Source organism: Cariama cristata, unplaced genomic scaffold (assembly GCF_000690535.1).
Source record: "Cariama cristata isolate BGI_N322 unplaced genomic scaffold, ASM69053v1 scaffold16048, whole genome shotgun sequence".
Lineage (NCBI taxonomy): Eukaryota > Metazoa > Chordata > Aves > Cariamiformes > Cariamidae > Cariama > Cariama cristata.
Window position 1 is genome coordinate 1 of NW_009631801.1, and position 20,023 is coordinate 20,023.

The window sequence follows — 20,023 nt, forward strand, 5'->3', positions numbered from 1 at the left end:
GCCTCAGGCCGCCTGTGGGGGCGCTGGCCGCGTTGGCGGGCTCCGGCAGAGGGGTGTCTGCTCTCCCGCAACAGCGTTGTTCTTGCTGTGGTGGGAAGCCTGCTTCGGCCGGTAGCTGTCAAAAAAAAAAAAAAGCTTGTACACAAAAAAGTGTAGTCCAAAGTGGTGAAAAAAGGGAGTTTCGTGCTGTAATGTGATAGAATCGCCTCAAAACTCCAAAGGTTTTGCCCTGCCCCCAGTGGAACAGCTCTTGTCGTGTTCTGGTCAGGCCAGACACAGCTGGAACTCCCAAAATGTTCTGAAGTCTCTTGCCACAAGTGCTGGAAGCTTGCTCTCTCTAGATGAAAGTAAAAATACCATGACTTTTGCAAATAGTCCAGGAGCTTGAACTTTTGAGAAACGTGGCCGGGTTGTGTGAGTTGTGCTCTGACGTCCCCGGGCTGGCATCGCCTGGCTGTGTATTTCGGGTCTTCTCGAGGAGCGTTGCAGTCGGCTCTTCGCAGCTCCAGCAGTGGCCTGGCTGCTGCTGACTGCCAAGAAGGGTGTTGCCTCACCAGGCTAGGGTTGTTCATGCCTTTCTTATATGTTCCCAAAATAATGTTTGGCAACTGCTTCTCCTAGCCAAGATTTCTGATACGAAAATTTTGTCAGATTTGATTCTGTCATCACTCCTATGCAAATATGTGTGTCATGAGTGACAGTACAAGCTGACCTGGGCTGCAGTGCAGGCTGGATTCCTGGTTAGGTTGAAGCTTGGACAGACATGGTTTGGAGACGCTGATCCCAAGAAGGACCAAGGAGGAAATGAGGCACTTCATTCTGGGGACTGAAAGATGCAAAAGACGTTAGTGTGCTGAATAAAAAAAAACATTACATGTTTGAATTTTTCACATGAGTTCAGAAAGGCGAGACCGGTATTGGCAAATCTGACTTCATCATCAGGTGCTCCTCAGGGGTGGCAAGAACCTGAATTTCAGGATGAGAAGCAGAGTATGAGGCCAGAAGGGAGGAGGCTTCTCACCTGCAGCAGCAGGTATCCTGCTGTGAAAGAAGAGACCAGGAATCAGGGAGCTGTAGGGATCCTCGTTCTCAGAAGAACCTGCAGCCTGGGTGTAAAGCAGTTGCCTTGAATTACATCTAGGAAAAAAACCAAAGTAGTGCCAGGAGAAGGAGGAAAGCACTTGGAGGTTCTCAGCTGCAGCACCCCATGATATGATCCCTGGTAAATGACAGTGGTGACCTCCCTTGGTGTCAGGCTACCCTGAATAATGAAGCTGTACTAGTCACTTCGATTTTAGCTGTCAGAAAAACAATGCTTACAGTTTTAGCTATTTGGAAAATGATTTTATTTGTTTTAGACTATTTTTTATTGTGTGCTTTTTAGAAAAGTTATAATTCTTGGTATGCAAGCTTAAAAAATCCAAAGAGAAATCGTAACTGGTATACAACATAGCAAACCCTCTCTTCGGTGAAGGAAGTGGGATTTGACGTGTTCTGTAAGCTAATGCTGACCAACCACTGTGCAAATCCAGAATACTGACACCAACCTACAAAACCTTCCACAGGACAGATCCGCTTAATCTCAGAAACCTCTTTTTATGCTACAGCAGTTGTGATTTTTTTGTCACTTTATATTTATCTGAACTTTGGAGAGGACTTGGTGCACGCTGAGCAGCTGGCCATTGGCTCTGAACTTATTTCTGAAGGAGGTCAGGAAAAGTATTGTGGCCAAACCTTCCTGCCTTTGACATGTTAGCTTTGGTGGTCAGACATTGGTGTTCTCCATTAAACGTGTCCAGTTGTGCTTAATGTCATACCTGTCAGTGGTCCAACTCAATCCCCCTGTATCAGCAGCATTGTCATGTTCAACTGACCTTGAAAAATTTGTCGTGGCAGATTTTACTTATCTTTCTCTTTAAGCTTTCATTCATTCTTTGTATTTTCCGCCTTGATTGGGGTCTCCATGGGGTATGGAGATCTCATTTTACCCCTAATGCTTTAGCTAAACTTTGAACAGCTTCTGGTATGAATGTGGGCCTCTGGCCAAAGATAATCCTATAGGTACCCCAAACCTTGGTATTATTTCCTTAAGCAGTGTTTTTGCTACTTCTCTTGCCTTACTGTTGCGAAAAAGGAAAGCTTCCGGCCAGCCTGAAAAACTATCTACCATAACTAAAAGATACTGGTAGAGAAATTGATGGGTTAACATCCTTTTCCCAATTCCAGACTTCATAGGCTGGAAAAATGGCCTATTTTCTTTCTGCCTTGTGGCACCAATAATTGATGTGCTCTGATTACTCAAACTGCCCCTGCAGGTATTTAATACTGAATAAGTAGTTCCCATATCTACTAAAAATTTTATTTTCTCATTCTCCAACTTTACTATAACCAGGGGTTCTGTTGGGGAGGATTCCAATTCATCGCCCGGTCCTCCTCAATCTGAATCTCATGTCATCATGTTAACAGCCTGTCTTGGTACCTTCCCTTGCCCAGTTAATTGCGGACATTCCCTTTTCCAGTGTCCTTTCTGCTTACAGAAAGCACACTGATCCTTTGCTATTGGCATTCTGGCCCTAGGTGTTACGCCGGGAAAACTTCTTCCCTTCGGGCCTTGATAGCCCTGCTCTCTAATCCTACGAGTTCCCTGGGCTATGGCTGTAGCCAGTAACCTGTTATCTCTGAGCTTCTCTTTCCTTTGTTTTTCTTCTTCTACCCTCTCTCTATTGTTATATACTTTCCAGGCAGTTTCCACCATTTTATCTAACAAGTGGGATTCTGTCCCCTCTAACTTCTGTAATTTCCATTTTATGTCTGCACTCAATTGTCCCATAAATATATGAACCAACGAGACAGCACCCGCTTCATTTTCTAGATTCAAATTGGTATATTTTCTTGCAGTCTCCATTAGTCTTTCAAGGAAGAAAAAATTGTCTACCAAGGAGCCTAGGAAAAACCTTGACGGAAAGGAAAGGAATCTTTTGCCACTGCGAAGCTGGCAAAGGTGCTGCCAAATTTTCTGTCCATGGGTGGTTCACAAGGCTGGGGTACCACATACTTCTTGCTGGCTGTGTTGTTGTATTGTTTATTCATAAAATTGTCACTGATCCAGAGTCTGTCCTGCTCTGATCTGAGGTGAAGCCGTTGTGAAGTGACCAACAGCTGAAGAGAGCATCAAATTTTTTTCCTTTCTAAATGCCTGAACTCAATGCATTCACTCCCTCCTTTAAAGCATGTACAAGGTCAGTGTGAGACTGTGGGATATGTAAGGTAGAAAGTAAAAACGTTAAACCAGTGACAGCAGAGTAATTACTGCTTCCAAGCTTGGTCCTCGAATGTTCCCTAAAGCACCCTCATAAATTGAGTTAATGGAGAGAGAAGATGGAGGACACTTAAAGGGACTCCTGTGGCTTTGTTCTGGAGGCACATGCTGTCTTGCGTCAAGGAGACCACTTCGGTGTTCTTGAAAATGCAGGAAAACTTTCTGTTGGGTACTGTGCTGTATCATCTCCCTCTCAACCTCCTCTCAGGCTGAATTTGCTACTCTGTCCCCAGCCTGGTGGACGATGTTGCTTCTGTTGCTTGTCTGTCTTGAGCAAAAACTATCGCTATGTGGTGAAGTGACTTTGCTGTGTGTAATAAGCTGGTGTATTAAATTAATGCTTTTATTTACACGTAATGCCTAAAGCATGTACATTTATTATTTCGAAACATTAGTAACAGGCAAAACCACACGATCACAAAGTGGTTCGCACTGGAGCTGCGAAGCAGTTCAGCTTTAGAGCCTGAAGCCACAGTGAGGGAGCCATCGTGCTCCTGGAAAAGAAATCTCCTGATGTGGAATAGTGGTGTGAGAGTGCATAGCCGGCTCACAACAAAGGACATTTTCTTTCTGTGGATTCAGGCAAGCAGAAACTGTTGGAAGCCCCAAATGGAGAACATTAGTGAATAATAATACTGCTGGATGGAGAATCGTGGCCTATAGATGTAAGCACAGAGCAAGACTGATTATTGAAACCAAGCAGGAGAGAGCCGGAGACAGCCCAACACCCTGTTTGAAAAAACACAGTGTTTTCCATTTTTGATCCTGCTGGAATTAAATATGCTCCAAAATGAAGATGAAAGCAATATTTGGAATCTTTGAAATAAAAGAAAGGACAAACTGTCGTTCCATTTGGTTTACTTGTATATGGTGAGGCTAGAGTGCCTGTCACTTCTAAGACTGCTGTGAAGAGCGAGTGAGGACCCAACTGTCTTCCTCGGCAGTTGGTTTTGGTGCTAGGAATTAACAACAGGATCTAACAGGTTTCTGTGGTACCTTAAAAAAAGTTGGTTTTGCCTGGTTTCTACTGCGTACAGCCAATCCCATATCTGGCTGTAATACCACCTACAAAGCAGCCAAGAATAATCATGGGTTTCTCTTTCAAGCACCTGGGCCTTCTTACAGTCTTTCTCCCATATTTGTGAAATCCCAGAGGAGCTAGATGAAATAACACGGTGATGTGCTTTTAAAATACAGGTTTCAAGTTGAAAGGTTAACAAACCGCAGTGTAGTCCATTACTGTTAAACACAATCTGTGAAAAGGGTTTCTTTTCTTTAAACCAGATTTCTCTCTTAGATGCCAGGAAATAAGTTGATTTTGCATTTTTACAGGCACATCTCCCTTCCAAGCAGGTTGGAATTCATCTGTGGCAGATGAATTTGCTAGCAGAAGTGAGAAGTTGATTGGAAAGGCTATTTGTGTTAGGTCTGACATCTGTATGTAGGCTGTGCCCCTCATGCACGCCCCAAGATCTCAATCACTTGGTCACCCTCTGTGTACTACAATGCTCTCCCACCCCAGAGCTTCCCTTCCCTCTCAAATCAGGACGGTGAAGGCAGGGAAGAGCACGAGGGCTTGGAGCAGTTGGGGGGTGTATGCCGGGAGTGGCTTCCAGTCTCCTGGGCTTACAAAGAGGTCACCTCTCTGTCCCTACCAGTACAGGACAGCTGCTTGCAGTGCATTGGCAATTGCTGCGAATAATCCTCTTTTACACCACCTATGCATAAGTTGTTCAGCACTTCCATGCAGGGACCCTTTCGGCACCTGAGCGCTTGGTCTCAGAGTCCTTCCCAGTCCCTGGCAGGAGCAGTCGTCACAAGCAAAGCTTGGGTGCTGGCTGTCTTCTGCCTTCTCAGCCGAGCCGGTCATCCAATTTAAGGGCTTCCCAAACGGGGCAGAAAAAAATTCCTGGGCACACCATGCAAAGCAATGACTGTACTCTGCCTGACAGGTGAAATCCGTCAGAAGGACTGGTTACCTTTGTACTGGCAGACCTAAGGGATATGTGTCCTGCAGCCAGCGTACAACCAGCAGCAACTCTCTTAACAAATCATCCAACTAATTTGACAGAAATGCAGTTCTGCCTGTGTCTGGTTGGGGTCAAATGAGATACAGTGACACACAGATCTGGTCTCAGTTTCATGAAGCCACAGCCCATTGACCAGACAAGAATTGGTTTTACTTTTTTTTCTCAGCTTACTAGATTTTACTGTCTATTTAGTTGCAAATTTAAATTTCTGTTTGTGCAACCTTAAGGCCACATCGAAGTGCTTCAGCACTCATGCGTCCGCTGTGTTAGAAGAGAAGGCCTGCCTTAGAGGTCTTCTGTTTGTACCTTTAAGACTGTACTTGACGAACTCTTTTAAAAAATCCTGGGAATTTATGTCATAGAGTCAATACAAACTGAAGTGCCGGAACTCCCCGATGGGTTTCAGTATTAAAATGCTAACAAAATGGGTTTGACTGAAAATTAAACAAGTGTAAGGATGTCTTGGTGGAGGGAAAAAAAAAAGTGCAGTGATAACAGCAGATGGAGCTATTGGAAACTTAAAATGTGTTCATCCTGGTAGGGATGTGAAATACTCTTAGTGCAAAGCTGAAGAACCTGCACCTGGTATGTATTATTGCCTGCTACTAATACTTCTACCACAGGTATGCTCCAGAACATTATCAGCCCTGTTCTCTGTGCTCATGATACCCGTTAGTGTAGGACCTGCCTGCTTTCTGTAGTTTGAATTAAAAGAAAATGGAATTTCTTATGAAAACTAAACATGAACTATCCAATATTTTGATAGTTTATATCCTGATTTAAACTGTAAAGCCAGAATAATTCATTGTAATTATACTTTGAAATCCATGAAATGAAACAAGGGTTTCTTTAAGCTGATAGTGTTATTGTAGCCTTCAATACCTAAAGATAAAAACAAGGATTTCTTTAAGTTGACAGTGTTATTGTAGCCTTCAATATCTAAAGATAAAAACAAGGTAAGGTCCATGGAGGAAGCAGTAATTTTTATTTGACTGTTAGAATTGGCAAGACTCAGAGACATTTCCAGGCATGCAAACCCTTCTTGAGTTTTGAAACGGAAGCCACAGATTTCAGGCTTTGTGCAGGTTGGAAACAAGTGCTCTGAGTTTAGTTTAATTAATGTGGCACAGGGCAAGGTGATAAGGTGATTGGCCTCCAGGGGACAGGTAGAGAGGCATAGGTATTACTAGCTATGAAAATGTCAGGAGTGAGCTGTGGGTAGTTTTAAAGTGGGATGCACAGGGAAATGACAGATCAGAGAGAGCAGATCACTTTAAAGGCATTTTCATGGTACGCCTTTGTAACTGACCTCCAGGAAAATATTGCAGCTTATTGTGGAGACAATATTGATAGGAAGTGTTGCATAGTTCTTGTGAATATGTTGAGCTTTTCTTTGATTCATCACTTGTATTGGTTATTTTATTCTGAGGAGTGAAGATAACCACTATGTAATCATATGTGAGTGTTCAAACACGATTCTGAACAGTTAGCCCATTCATAGGGAGCAAGAAACACTTTCCCAAGAAAGAAGGAAGAGCAAAGGAGGCACGTGAGTGTGCTTAGACAGTGGGATCCAGGATTGAGGGAAAGTTTTGGATAAATGCTTTGCCAATGAGTCCCCTAACAGAAACAGATGGGTTAGTCTGGGTATCTTGCATCACCGTTTCAGCTGGACCTGTGATACTAAGCCACACATTAAAGACACAGTCTTCACCAATTACAAATACCACGTAGAAAAACAAGTAGGGCAGAAGACTGGGTGGAACGTTTCCTATTTTGTTACCTTCCTTTCTTGATGCTTACTTTGTAATCACACTCAATAACTGGATATTTTTTATATAACCATTGTTATATTTTTAAATATATAGCCTATACTAATGCAGACTAGAATTAAATTGTTGATTATTCCGCCATAAATATTTTAAAGGTAGCTTTTGATGTTTAAGAAATGAAGCAGTTCATGCTAAGTCATGGATCCTCAATGCCCTCAACCTGGGAAGACCTTTCACATTGAGTAGTATTGTAAATTATGATAAAAGTGGAAACAAAGAAGGATGATAATGATATAGAAGTCAAAATACAGACCAAGCCCTGACGGCATCCTTTAATGTACATGTTTTGCTTTATTGGCTAAGGAAACGGTTTCCTTTTAACTTAATTTAAAACAGTCTTTCTCCCCCCCGAGTGAAAAGTTTTTATTAAAGTTTTTGAGTAACTGCTGATGTAGGAGTCTGACAGAAATAAAATGAATGGCAGTACATCATTTGTAACCCCTGAATTGTTTGTTTTTAAATGTAGACTGTAATAAATGAGAACATAGATCCACTTATCCTGGTGACCGCCTGGTAGTTCCAGAGAGACCAATTCACTCCATGAGTCCAGAATTAGGAGGTGACAACCTCTTTGATATTTTAAAGTTGAAACGCATTTATCAGTTATTTAGAAAATACAAAGGAGATGGGCAGCTGAAGAAGCTTCCACAAAATTTGCTTTGGGTTTTCAAGGTTTCCCTTTCCTTTTTTTACTCTAATGTGAATTCTTGATTTAAATAGCGAGTTATGCTATTTAAATGCTACAGTGGCGCAAGAAAACAAAAAGACCCCAAGCAGCTTCACCTTTTTTTTGGCTGGAAAACAGGAAGCGACCTTAATAGTCAGCTGGAGTTGATGCCCAAAGGATACATATAGATTTATATGTTTGCAGTGTATGTAAGTATGACAGGATTTATATATGATCTGTCAACCTTCCTATGAATAATGCTTCCTATAAGCAATGTCACAGTACATAACCTACGATGGCTTTCGAAGTAAATGATAGCAGTACTTTCAAGATTTGCTTGAATTTCTTCAGTGTCACCAGCATTTTCTAAGATCACACATACCTCTGTCCTTCTAGAAGTCAAGTACATTTTTTGCAAGTAGATAAAGATTTCCTGGCTCTTTCAAATGCAGTGTGCAATTTTTGCTATTATTCCCATTCAGTCTTTTCCTTTGCCCCCCTGCCCTGCAAAAAGGACATGCAAGTGAAAGCTAGCTACTCATAAAACCTGATGTTTTTAGAAATTTCATGCATGTCTGTTTAGAATTATTATTTAAGTATTCTCATTGCTGTTATACACATGAATATGTAGAGGCCGTAATCCAAATATCACATTAAAGACCTCCCTCACTAAGACACACCGTAACAGGAAGTTTTAGGGTTATTATTCTGGCTATGAAATCTGTAAATCATGTCCATATGCTTAAAAAGCAAGTCACGCTGAACACAGTAATAAAAGGCATTTCAAACTTCAAAGAGAACGTTCCTCTGCTCAATAACCTTCCCTCTGAGAAGGTCATTTAGTCATAGGTTAAGAGCTAATGACATCAGTCAAAAACCAGATCTGCTATGAATTTTACATACCTCATTTAAGTCTTCTGAATTGTTATACTAAATCTCTGTTATTAAATTCTGATGTATCGATATGAAAGAGAACGTAAAGCATTTCTAGTTTAAAGTTTGTTGAATATTTTTAATTGGATCAAAGAATCCAGAATTTCTCAAATAAAATAACATTATGAGTTTTTATAAATCCTCATCAAATTCTAGTTACCTGCTCACGTTTCCATCTCCACTCAGAGCCTCCTTTTAGTCCTGGTTTGCCACATACAGGATTTATGGCTGTGCCACGGTGTTAGCGACATCCAGATCTTCTCAGGGCTCTGGCAGTGAAGACCATCACGCAGCACTGGCATTCACAGCATTGTGCTTAAACTCTTGAGCTTTTCCACACAGTGTTTCAGTGCGTGTTACAAATATGCAGTATATACTCTAGCTTTGGTCACTTTCTAATCATACAGGAGAGTGGGGTGGAAAAGAACAGCATCCTGCAATGCCGAGACTGGCAAAGGGCCTTAGGAGCAGATGATCTGCTAGGGTGGGAATTTATTGTAAAAGAAAGAAGCTGCAAGATGCCCACGCTGAAAACACAGTAGCGCACAAGTGCAGTCCAAAAAGTAGTGGGGTCAAGGCTTCAGAAGGGGCTAGTGCCTTTCCCTGTCCTTCCTTCGACAGGAGCCAACATCAGGAGGGGCAGAACTGCCAATGCTCATACTCAAGCAATTAGTTTGTAGGGCTAGGAAATGAGTTTCGACGTCATGTACCAGAGTTGACTATCCTATTTAAAGCACAAAGAAGTACATTCATAAGGCTTCTGGAAATTAGGGCTAAGAATCTCTAAAGAGTGCAAAAGTTATAAACTATTTATCTAAAATATCTAATATTTAGATAACTATTTATCTAAATATTTGTCTAAAATATCTAAGTGTGCTGGCTGCTTAGGTCACTCTTAATAGTGAATGCCACCACAAGCATTCCACCTTCACTGTAAGCCTGAGACTTGTTCTGGATCCACAAGCTTTCTGGCACATTGCTGCTGCAAAATGGAAATCCCTTACAGGTAAAAGAACCTGTAGGGCTTTAAATGTGAAAATAACGCTGAATTTTACTTTGGCTTTCAGGTGTGTTTTTGATGATCACACGTTCTCTGTTTGAGCATGTTTCTATCAAAAATATTTAGCTAAGCATTTAACAAAGTGATTCACAAAAGTTAAGCACAAAATTTTGAGGTTAAGGGTTAAATTCACCCAGAGGCTTAGACTGAAAGAAGACAGTGGACATCTCCTTCTGTGGATCTCACTCCTTCCCATTGGGATCATCAGTCCTGAGTTAGACCTCCAGGAACAGGTCTGTTTTTCAGTGGTCTAGGAAGGTGTGAAAGCAGGGCTCACCGTGGTGGTCAGCGGTAGGACCTTTCTAGCCCGAGCAGCCTAATGGCTATTGCACTCTCCTGGGGTTCAGGCGGCTCATGTTCAAATCCCTCTCTGCCTCAGTGAGAAAGGCTTTTGAACATGGTTTTCAGCCCCTCAGTGACTGCTTTGTCTAAGAGCCTTCTGGAGTTGAAGCAGACTTACTTGTCTCTCAGGTTGGAGCAGTTCTGCTTTGTAAAAAAAAGTCAATATATTCACTGGTCAGGACAGAAAACTGAGGAAGCCTCTACAGATCAGCATTGATGAGACTCAGGCATAATTAATACAGGGTACCAGTTGCTAAACTTCAATTTAAGAAAAGCTAGGAAATGCAAAAGCTTAAACTCTTTCCACAGAATTTAGCTGTACAAATACCTTTGTATAATTGTGCACAAAGGTGTATTTTTACTCCGTATGCCACTGGTGCCACCAGTTAAGTGTCTGGTTTGCCTCTGCAGGTCCCTGGCTTTCTGAGAACTCTGCTAATGGTATATGCCATCGACAATTGAACCACCAGGCCGGGGTGCCACCGACTGAGCTAGGTGAGAAGTGATGGGGCAGCTCATTCCTTTTACAGACCCTTGTACAGCCCAGGCACTTCACTCACCATGTACGTGTGTCTGAATTTAGGAGGAGCAAGGGACATGTAAGGGTGTGCTTCTGCTGCCCAGCTGGTTCACCTGGTTTGGTACCAGGCTCCCGTTCCCCTTCTGGTCGATGCAGAGTGCATGCTAGTTGCGTGTGGCCTTTGGTCTGGCGGAAAATCCTCAGCAGAGGAGCCCAGTGCAAACCAGTAGGTAACCCTGCTGCAGGGGCTGCACCCAGTACACTCCAGGTCAGTCTGTGTTGCTTGGTCAGAGGATCCCAGGCCAGTTCCCAGCACAGATAACAAAACCAGCCTGCCCGTATGTTTGCCCAGACCTAGATCACAAACGGCTGAGGAAGCGCTCAGAGTGGTCGTCCAGGGTCGAATCCTAAATGCCTTACTCAGAGAAAAGACATGTTAAATTGGTTGGTGCTTTGTCCAACAATACAATCAGTCTTACAGGATTTGGCTCTTAATTTCATTTTAAAGCAATCTATTTTTTCCCTATGTGAATATAAAAAAATCTCACATCAAAAAGCCATTTTCTATTCACTGTGTTGTGTCAAGCTTTCCATCTCTGTAGCGGTTGCGTCATTTGCTCTGCTCCCTTCATTCACAGTGCAGTGTAGAATTGGAGAATTCGGCGAAGGGGAAAAAATGATTCAGTCGTCAAGACTATCACTTCCAGTTCAGGATTATTGCTCACAATATTTTCTCTGGACTGGTTCAGTCCGAACTTCAGTGACTCAGAAAATAATGCTGTCCTTGTACTTGATTTGGTTAAAACACTGTTACTCAGGCCCCACACTGGTAAAAGGAATTTCAGTGCAAAGGAGATATTTTCATAGCACGGTAACCTGAAAGGAAAACTGTCTTTTAGTGAACCGTGCCTTTCCAAAAATCACTGCAGAGATAGTACTAGTGTGGCTGCTGTCCCCTTAGGGAGATTAACACACTGCACCAGGAACAAATAAATAAATCACACATGGCTGTCAGGCAGACATGGGAAAGATGATTCTTCTTTACTGAAACTATTGGATCAAGTGACCTTGCTTTGACCTGGGTTTGGGCAGAAGCCAGTCCCAGTGGGACAAACATAAGAAGCCTGTACTTGAGATGGCTTTGGGTTTTTGCTTATTTTCTTTTTGTTGGGCAGAGTTTTAAAATAACAGAGAAAAATCAAAACCAGTCGAATAACTGATGTATTTATTTTCTTATATACATTTAAATATGGCACATCTGACAGTAGTTGTACAATAAACTCAAAATGATAATCAAAGCTGGACAGTAGATCAAATAACTCAGTGCTGAACCTATTAGAAGCCAAATCCTGTACACTGAATTTCTGAAGAAATTTTCACCCAGGAGCTGCATTAGCTAAGGATTCAGAGGCTAGGATTGTCTAGTCTCAGTTTCTGAAAGACTGGCTGGTGACTGTGACTCTGTTACCGATATACCAGCTTCATCTTCTGTAGCATTGAACTGGCTCTTTCCACTCTTCCACGCAGCCAGCAATTCATCGGTTGATGTTACCTCTTAGAGAACAAGTACCTATGTTGCAGAGGATTCACCTGCAGTTAGTGATTACTCTAATAAATAAATGCAGACTGGATTCATTCTTCTGCTGTTAATGTGGAAGATGTTCATGTTTACTATTGTTTGAAAGTCAGTGACAGCTACTTTGCAAAGCAGTGGATTTTCAGAGAATTGGGGAAGCTCAGTCAAGGAGTTTCTTTGCTTTGGGACCCATGAGAACCTCTCTTCTCCTTTGGACAACGGCAATGCCTGGAACACACTGGTTTTGCAGTTGGGCATGTTCTGGGTTGTGGTGGACATTTGTCCTCACAGCTGTTTGAGAAAGGAGAAAAAAGCAAAAAGAGAGCAGCATTGTAATATGGTAATTCTTCACTGTCACATTCCTCAAGTTTTTCATCGTTGAACGCTGCAATGCTCTCTAAACAATGTTTGGGAAAGTGTTGACACCCTGCAACACAGGGAGATGAGACCTTGCTGCCTGACCATTCTTGTCTACAGCAACATGTCTTGCTGTTGTCCATTTGTCCACAGTCATGACCTAAGTAATGCTTTCATTTCTTGAGAACAGTGAAGACCTGGATAGTGCTGCCCTCAAATTCTGCAGAGTATCTGAAGCTCACCTGACACTTCAGCTTTGGTCCTCCCGGAATACTGGGCATAAAAGTCTGGCGTAAAAGTCCTATGTCCAGATTATAGTAATTTCTAGAAGCCAAATTTACGTGAACAAATGATTGCATTGATCCTTTCCCACCTGTCTGAAACACATAAATGACCAAGTCTCTCATGCTCACTTTCAGCTCTGCTGATTCTTTTAGCTATTTTTATACTTGTTGGCAACTATTTTATGCTTGTCCTTATTTTCAAAGCTGAACCTAAAGTCGCAAAGTTTACTTCTTCCACAGCTGCTTCTCCATGAATGAACCTATGAAGTCTAGGAGAATGGGCCCTGTGGGTGACCATTCAGTGAACTGCAGCTCTGCTAAGGTACCCAGGGAAATTGGATGCTGGCTGTCCTTACACAGACTTTCAGAGCAAGCTTCTGCACGCTCCTGGGTGTCTACTTGGGACCAAGGCTTTCTGAAAAATTTAAGAAATAAACTAATGCATGAAAATGGGTATTTTAAGAGGGCATTTTCTATCTAAGTTTTGGCATAGAAGCCTCAAAACTAGTTACATAAAACGGATTAGGGAAATGCATGGAGTATAACAGCCTTGGAACAATTTTCCTGCTTCTCAGTGAAACCAGGGCTGATTGAGTGGGTTTGTATGCGTACAAAATTGCATTAGCTCTCAGAAATCACTTGCTCCGAGGACAAACTGAACAAGGAACGTGCTGTAGGGTGTGGGTGCCAGCTTAGGGAGCCTTTGTCCCTAGAAGTCCATGAGACTGCATTCAGCTGTCACAGAGAACACAGGATGGATTCTACCTACCTACAAATGCAAGATTCGGTATCTCACTGTAAATCCCCTGTGCCACAGAGTAATTTCAGTTGTAGCAGTTTTAACCATCATTTCCTTAAGATTAGGGGGAAAAAAGTAATAAATATTGGTAGTTGAATAGCATCCTTGTCCAGATTTCTTTAAAACATGTTAATTAAATAAACCTTAGACTCCTTATATGAGATAAGTATTGTAAAGCTCAACTCTATTATTATTATCTCCCTAACTGCAGCAAGGTATTTCGTCCCAGGTGGACCTCCTAGCTAACTCAGCACTTGCACCTCCAGCATCTACACAAGCTCATTGAGGTCTTGCACTGTGGACACTGAATGACAAGGAACACTTACCTGCAGGTTTCAGCATGAAATATCTTGTGTTTTAGAGCACAGCTCTCCTGGCTCTCCCTACACAAATAGCAGCTGCAGTTCTCTTTACTTTGAAAAAAATCTATGGGACACTTCTGTCTGCAGATGCATTCACAATTTTCTTCATCAAATTCCATATGTTGTCCACACATAGCCAGCTCAGCAAGAGGAGGGAGTCCTGCAATAGCACGTACATCTTTTAGCGGTAAGCTTTACATGTCTAAATCCTGGTTTTGAAGAGACATAACTCTTTCTTTGGAATCACTAGGACTCACACATGTGCTCTCTGATAGATTCTAGTCTTCATAATTTTTGTAGCTTACAAGTGCAGAAGAGGACTTGAAAGGATTGGGCTGATTATTTCACTTACTCTAATACTGCTATTTCTTGTGGGTTGAAGCTTACATAAAAATACTTTATTTTGGGACTGTATATTAAAAAAGCATAGTGTTAGGTTTTGGAATGCACAAATCTTTACTGGACAGCAGGTTTCAAAAAGAAAATCTCAAAAAAGATTTGGTCTATACCCATGACAAAAATGCACATCCATGCAATCTGTCACACTCACCACTCCATGTACTTCACTATCCATATACTGCGGAAATTTTGCAAAAGTAATGCTATGCCTAGTAAGGTGCGAGTTGGTCTGGCACTTCAAAAAGGAGCATATGCACACTTATCAGCTAAAGATAGAAGAAAATAGTTTGTTTCAGAAACAAAACCCCGGCCAAGTGAATGCACTGTCAAATACCTCACCTGTCTTCCCTCAAAATACACATCTGGAGTACAATGTGAAGCTAATCCTAGCAAAAAGGGAACACATTTTGTGAAAGCTTTATTAAAATACTAGCAGCCCATCCCCGGTTAAAGGTCATGGCATATAATGTGTCACTGGGAAGGTAATTTCCTGTAGTTTTACATTTAGCTCTTGGATTTAACCTATGGAATGTGGAATGTAACCTGCATCCGCGACCTCTGCAGCCTGAGCTCAGATCTCAGTAGCCAGAAGAGGCTTGCACGTTACTTGAAAGAAACCTTCATTATTATTTATTTAATGCTGGAAAACCAATATCCAGACAGGACAAAACCCAAGTCCTATTGGAAGGGAGGAAGGAATCTGCCCCAAATTCTTGGAAGACAAACCCCTTCCTTGGGGTGATAAATCTTGGTGTGTGTGAAGTGGTGTAGAGTGTTTTGGTCTCACTTTGTTTCAGCCTCAAAGACAGATTTTAAGTTATTTTGTCTCAGCCACTGCCAAACACAATGTACTTCAGAGAATGGTATTTTATCTGAGGAAATATTGAGTCTATGTCAACAAAAGCTGTAATTCAACAAGCCACAAATTCTAGTGCTCCAAGCTGACCTTACAAAAGGCTAGGAGTTAAGAGGCCTCTGACTATTCACAGTCCTTTGGACTCCCTGTGAAATATAGACTACTAATCCTTTCTTGAGTGAAAAGTCTAACTTGAGCTTAACTGCTTAACCGATGGTGAGGTGATCTGATCCAGACTGAGAACAGATCCTACAGAAACCACTATGCAACTGATCTCTTGCTTATTAACATTAGGAGATTGTAATCAGCAGACCAGTTTGTGAGGTTATTTAGTTTTATTTTAGCTTGCCAGTCTAGGAATTGCTTGCCAGCTTGCTTTTACAGTTGCCTTGGATGGCTTATTCTTTTGCTTGCTGGATGTAGGTTAAACCACAAAGGCAAGGCTTCCTTCTGTGTCCGTCTGCTCTAATGCTATGATAATTTTATTTTGACCAGTCCAATTTCCTGAGAAAAACAGTTTTTTAAAAACCTTAACAGGGCTTGGAGAAATTTTAACTTCTCTTAATGTTTACTGCTGGTAAGTATCTTGAGACTTACACAGTTACTTCCCAGAATATTTCCTGCAGATTTCTTAGGCAGATTAAAGTTTTTCAGGAAAAGCAGGGGGAGAAGGGAAGTAGTGTACACTTCTATGAATTTTACCCTCTTCTATTTCTTTCCACAGACCTGAAGGGGTATACATGCATAATCCTGAGTATGTATGGCATATCAGTTGGAAAGCTTCCTAAGTACCTTAATATTATCATAAAAAGTAGTCAAATACTTTGAAAGGTCATATAATCTTTTGCACTGACTACAGCTAATAGGCAGGACTGATTTTGCCTGTCTTATTCCCAATTAAATCTGTTCTTAAGAATTTCCCACAGTAAAGATTCAACACCCTCCCCATGCAATATATTCCAAGGCATATTTTTTTCTACAGTTAAAAAGTTTTCCCTAATGCCCATCATACAACTTAAGACCCATGTAAAATAAAAATTTATCCGGGGTGCCTCCTTCACCAGCTTTTTTTTAATACTTCAGGTTGCTAATACAGAGGGAGTAAAACGTTGAAGCAAAAAGCATGAGATGGGGATAAGCACATACAAGTGTTTATTTTCAGGTGAGTTTCTACACCATAAGCCAAGTCTATCTAGGGATGTGGAATCAAAACTGTAACTCTCTCAATGAAAAAATGGGACAAAACCAAAATGAAAGCCAAGCAGCCTGGAGATAGTAAACAAAAGCGTCCATTTGTAATTTCATCTTTACCTTCTCGTCTGTTGGAGTGCTGTGCATCTACAACACATTCACATTTGTCACTATCCCAGATCCATCCATTATGGCAAAGTTTGTTGGTAAAGGGGCATCTAGAAGAAAAAAAATAAGATGGCGATTAAGAATTAAAAAAAAAAAAAAGAGGAGCAGCAGTGTAGTCATTTGGCACAATGAGCCTGCTGGTATGCTGGGTCTACCACTTGTACTAAGTGAAGGTATGGCATCTGTGTGCGTTACTGCTGCAAACAGAAAACGTTGGGCCTGGATGGTTTCACTGATAGGGCTGAGCTGTCTGGCTCCCGGCAACTGGAAGGAGCAGGTACAGCATGTATTTCAGATTACATCCTTAGGAAACAGCCTCAATTTCACAGCTCCACTTTTCCATAAAACAGCTCTACCCCACCCAGGGTAGTTTTTGTGTTACAGTATTCCTGCCGTGTAACTGTGTTCATTTTTGCCACGCTGCCAGAAAGTGCAGCTCCAGTTTAAATTTGCCCATGCGTAAGGATTTGCCCATTCAGGGTCAGAGGGGCCAGTCTGACTTTTACACACTTTGCTCTGGGAGGGGAAGTCACAAACTGGAAGAAGGCTGAGGTTCTTCTGTGTTTGTGTAGGAAGCGGATTCAGAGTGACCAGTGGGCTGAGTGAGGGCTGGAGTGGCTTTGCTGAAATACCACCTCTCCCCCAGCCCAGATGTCGAACTGAAAGGCAGTTATGGGGGCAAGCCTACATGCAGGGCTAGACAGAGACATCTGAGCTGATTTCCAATGAGTCACTCAAGCTATCTGTGTTTCTAGAGTCCTCGTTAAATTAATGTAGCCTGTTCTCACCAGGACTACAGGTATTTTATGCCGTATTTTGGAGTTAGATGTGAGATCCCCTTTCTCCAGCCAGTGAGCCTGACAGATGCAAATCTGGACTGGAACAGAAAGCGAAAAGCTACAATTCACATATTGATTTTGACTCAACATGCCAGGAGGCATGGCAGAGGGCTTTAGGTTGACCACAGCACTCTGTGTGCCTTGGCTAAATAATGTGCTAGCAGAGTTGCTCATGTCAGGTTGAAGAAGTCAATGCACACATACCCAAAGAGCTCCAGTGGAGCATAGTGCTAATATGTGCACTTTGAGTCTCTGCTCAAGCACCTAAATATCTTAATGACTCCAGATGCTGCAGAACTAGCCTGCTGCTTGTTGGATTCTGGTGTCCATTCACTTATAATTCACCAGGTTTAGCTGAAGCTTTCTAACTCTGAGTGATAATCAAGTTATTTGGAAAAACTCTTGCGATAACAGAAAGTGAATGGACCATTATAATGACCAAATTAGAACAAAATAAGTTTCATACTTTGGACTACACAACATGTGTAGAAGTTTGTAAATGAGGGAACTTACCCATCTTCTTCTGGGTACTGGACAGATCTTCGTATGATGGTGTACTGATGGCGCTGGGTGTTTGATAGACACTTACAGCCTGTGTGATTGGCAATTTTGATTGGCACAGGCTCAGGAACACTTGTCAAGGGAACTGAGATCTCAAAGAGCTAGGTGAGTGAAATAACATTTATTTTTCAGTTTCCATTAAACAGTTAATATTTGGAGTTTTAAATCAAAACCTCTTATTCTTTGCCACCATTTTCCCCACTCTCACTCTTTTCTAGAGATAGTTACCGTAGGTATAAATAAGCAAGTGGGCATTGAGGGTTTTGGAGAGTAAGCAATGCCCATCGAGGCAGGAACTTGCCAAAAACGATGGTCCCACTGCTGTGTTACCAGCTATTAAACATCTAAGACCATTCAAAATTATTTGCAAACACACTCAAAAGGCTCTTCTGGATGCTAGGACCAAATGGAAAAGATACAGGTCTTGGGAACTTTGTTCTCAGTTATATCATAAGTTGAATCTTGACCACTTATGGAGATAGCTGTTTATCTGTCCTAGGGTATAATCACAGCATGCACCTTTAGGGGCCTAACGTAACCCCCACAGCCTCCTCAGAGAGGGAAGAAACAGGAATGAATAGAGGAGAGTTCATTCCGCTTCAGCTGGGTTCCTGCAGGCAATCATCCTGGAAACATCTCTCTGTTGGCTACAGCAGGAACCTAAGGAACCCAGCAGCCTACCTTCAGTGCATCCAAATTGTTCAGGGTGATCTCTGAGCAGCCTTGTGGAAGCCCTGGTTCCTTGGGCAGCTGTGTGTGGGAGCTGTTGAAGTGACCCACACCCCCTCTGTGCCCCCAAACCATCTTCCTTCACATCGAACCCAAAATGTAGGGTACATCTTGACGTGCCAACATGTCTCGGCTTAATGCTGCATCCACATGCAGGACCTGAGAAGTATTCCTAAGCCAGACTGCTTAGACATTTAAATTTAAGTATCACAGTATCTAACTTTAGGTGGTGTGAATATCCTTCAGTGGATATTTTATACCAAGGGAAAAAAAAAAATGCCCTCACTAATATGGGAGTAATTCCATTCATTTTAGAGGAGTAAATCTGGACTGATGATGGTGTACGCAGGAGTGGAACTTAGCTGGGGGCTTTTGAGGGAACGGTTATTTTGAAGGATGCTAAAGGAATATTACAGTCTGTAAAACTGCAGTTTTTCAATAAACTTATGAACTGCTGCTCCAAAACCACATAAATAAATAAATACTTTTTAGCCTGACCTAGCTCCCTGAGCTGATCAAATGTCTTTTGTGTGTGGCCAACAGCTCACAACAGCTTTCTCTTGGTGTGGAATGAAAGCAATTAATGAACATTGACGCAAGAAGGTTGGGCCCTGATTTATTTTACTCCAGCTATATTCCAGTACAACCAGACACAGTGGAATTACATTCCAACAAACCTGAAACAAATACAGAAGTGAATTGGACCTGCTCCCCATGAGGGCTTCAGTTTTCTTTTTAAAACAACTGCCCTTGGTCTTTGTTCTGATTTAAAGAAAAGCCTTTTTTACAAGTAGAATTTAATACGTTACTCCAACTCAAAAGGTGTTATCAACTGTAAGTAGGGATGCACAAGGTGGAGATTAATCAGGGAGGACCAGTCTCCTGTGCTCCTTCTGTAGGTATGAACACAGATGGTTTCATCTGTAGAGCTGGCTGAAAGTACTAAACTTGGAGCTCTGCTCAGTCACCCACTGGAGGAAGCTATCTCTGTACATAGACACTGGAGGGAGTCTACAGAAAGAAGCTCTCTGCCTACTCTCTTTATGCTCACTTTTTGGCACTGGTCATTAAAACTCAGGTATTTGTCACCTGTTGCGCCTAAGCAGTAATTGACTACTAGTTTAACCCTTTCTTTTTCAAAGTGATTTGGGACATTCAGATCCTGAGGCATTCAAATGGAGAGCATCTGGTGTCTCCTG

General features: G+C 41.9%; 1 protein-coding gene across 1 annotated transcript in view; it reads right to left on the minus strand.

The window, feature by feature from the left end:
* Window positions 1-11,919: 11,919 nt before the first annotated feature.
* The window catches only part of FIGF (c-fos induced growth factor (vascular endothelial growth factor D)), a 31,786-nt gene continuing 23,682 nt past the window's right edge, over window positions 11,920-20,023 (minus strand). Inside the window, exons 4-7 of the mRNA XM_009706126.1 lie at window positions 18,048-18,196; window positions 16,648-16,745; window positions 14,046-14,241; window positions 11,920-12,570 (exon numbers count right to left, since the gene is read on the minus strand). Coding sequence (XP_009704428.1) covers window positions 12,444-12,570; window positions 14,046-14,241; window positions 16,648-16,745; window positions 18,048-18,196 — 570 coding nt within the window. The 3' untranslated portion in view covers window positions 11,920-12,443. The remainder of the gene's footprint in view (window positions 12,571-14,045; window positions 14,242-16,647; window positions 16,746-18,047; window positions 18,197-20,023) is intronic.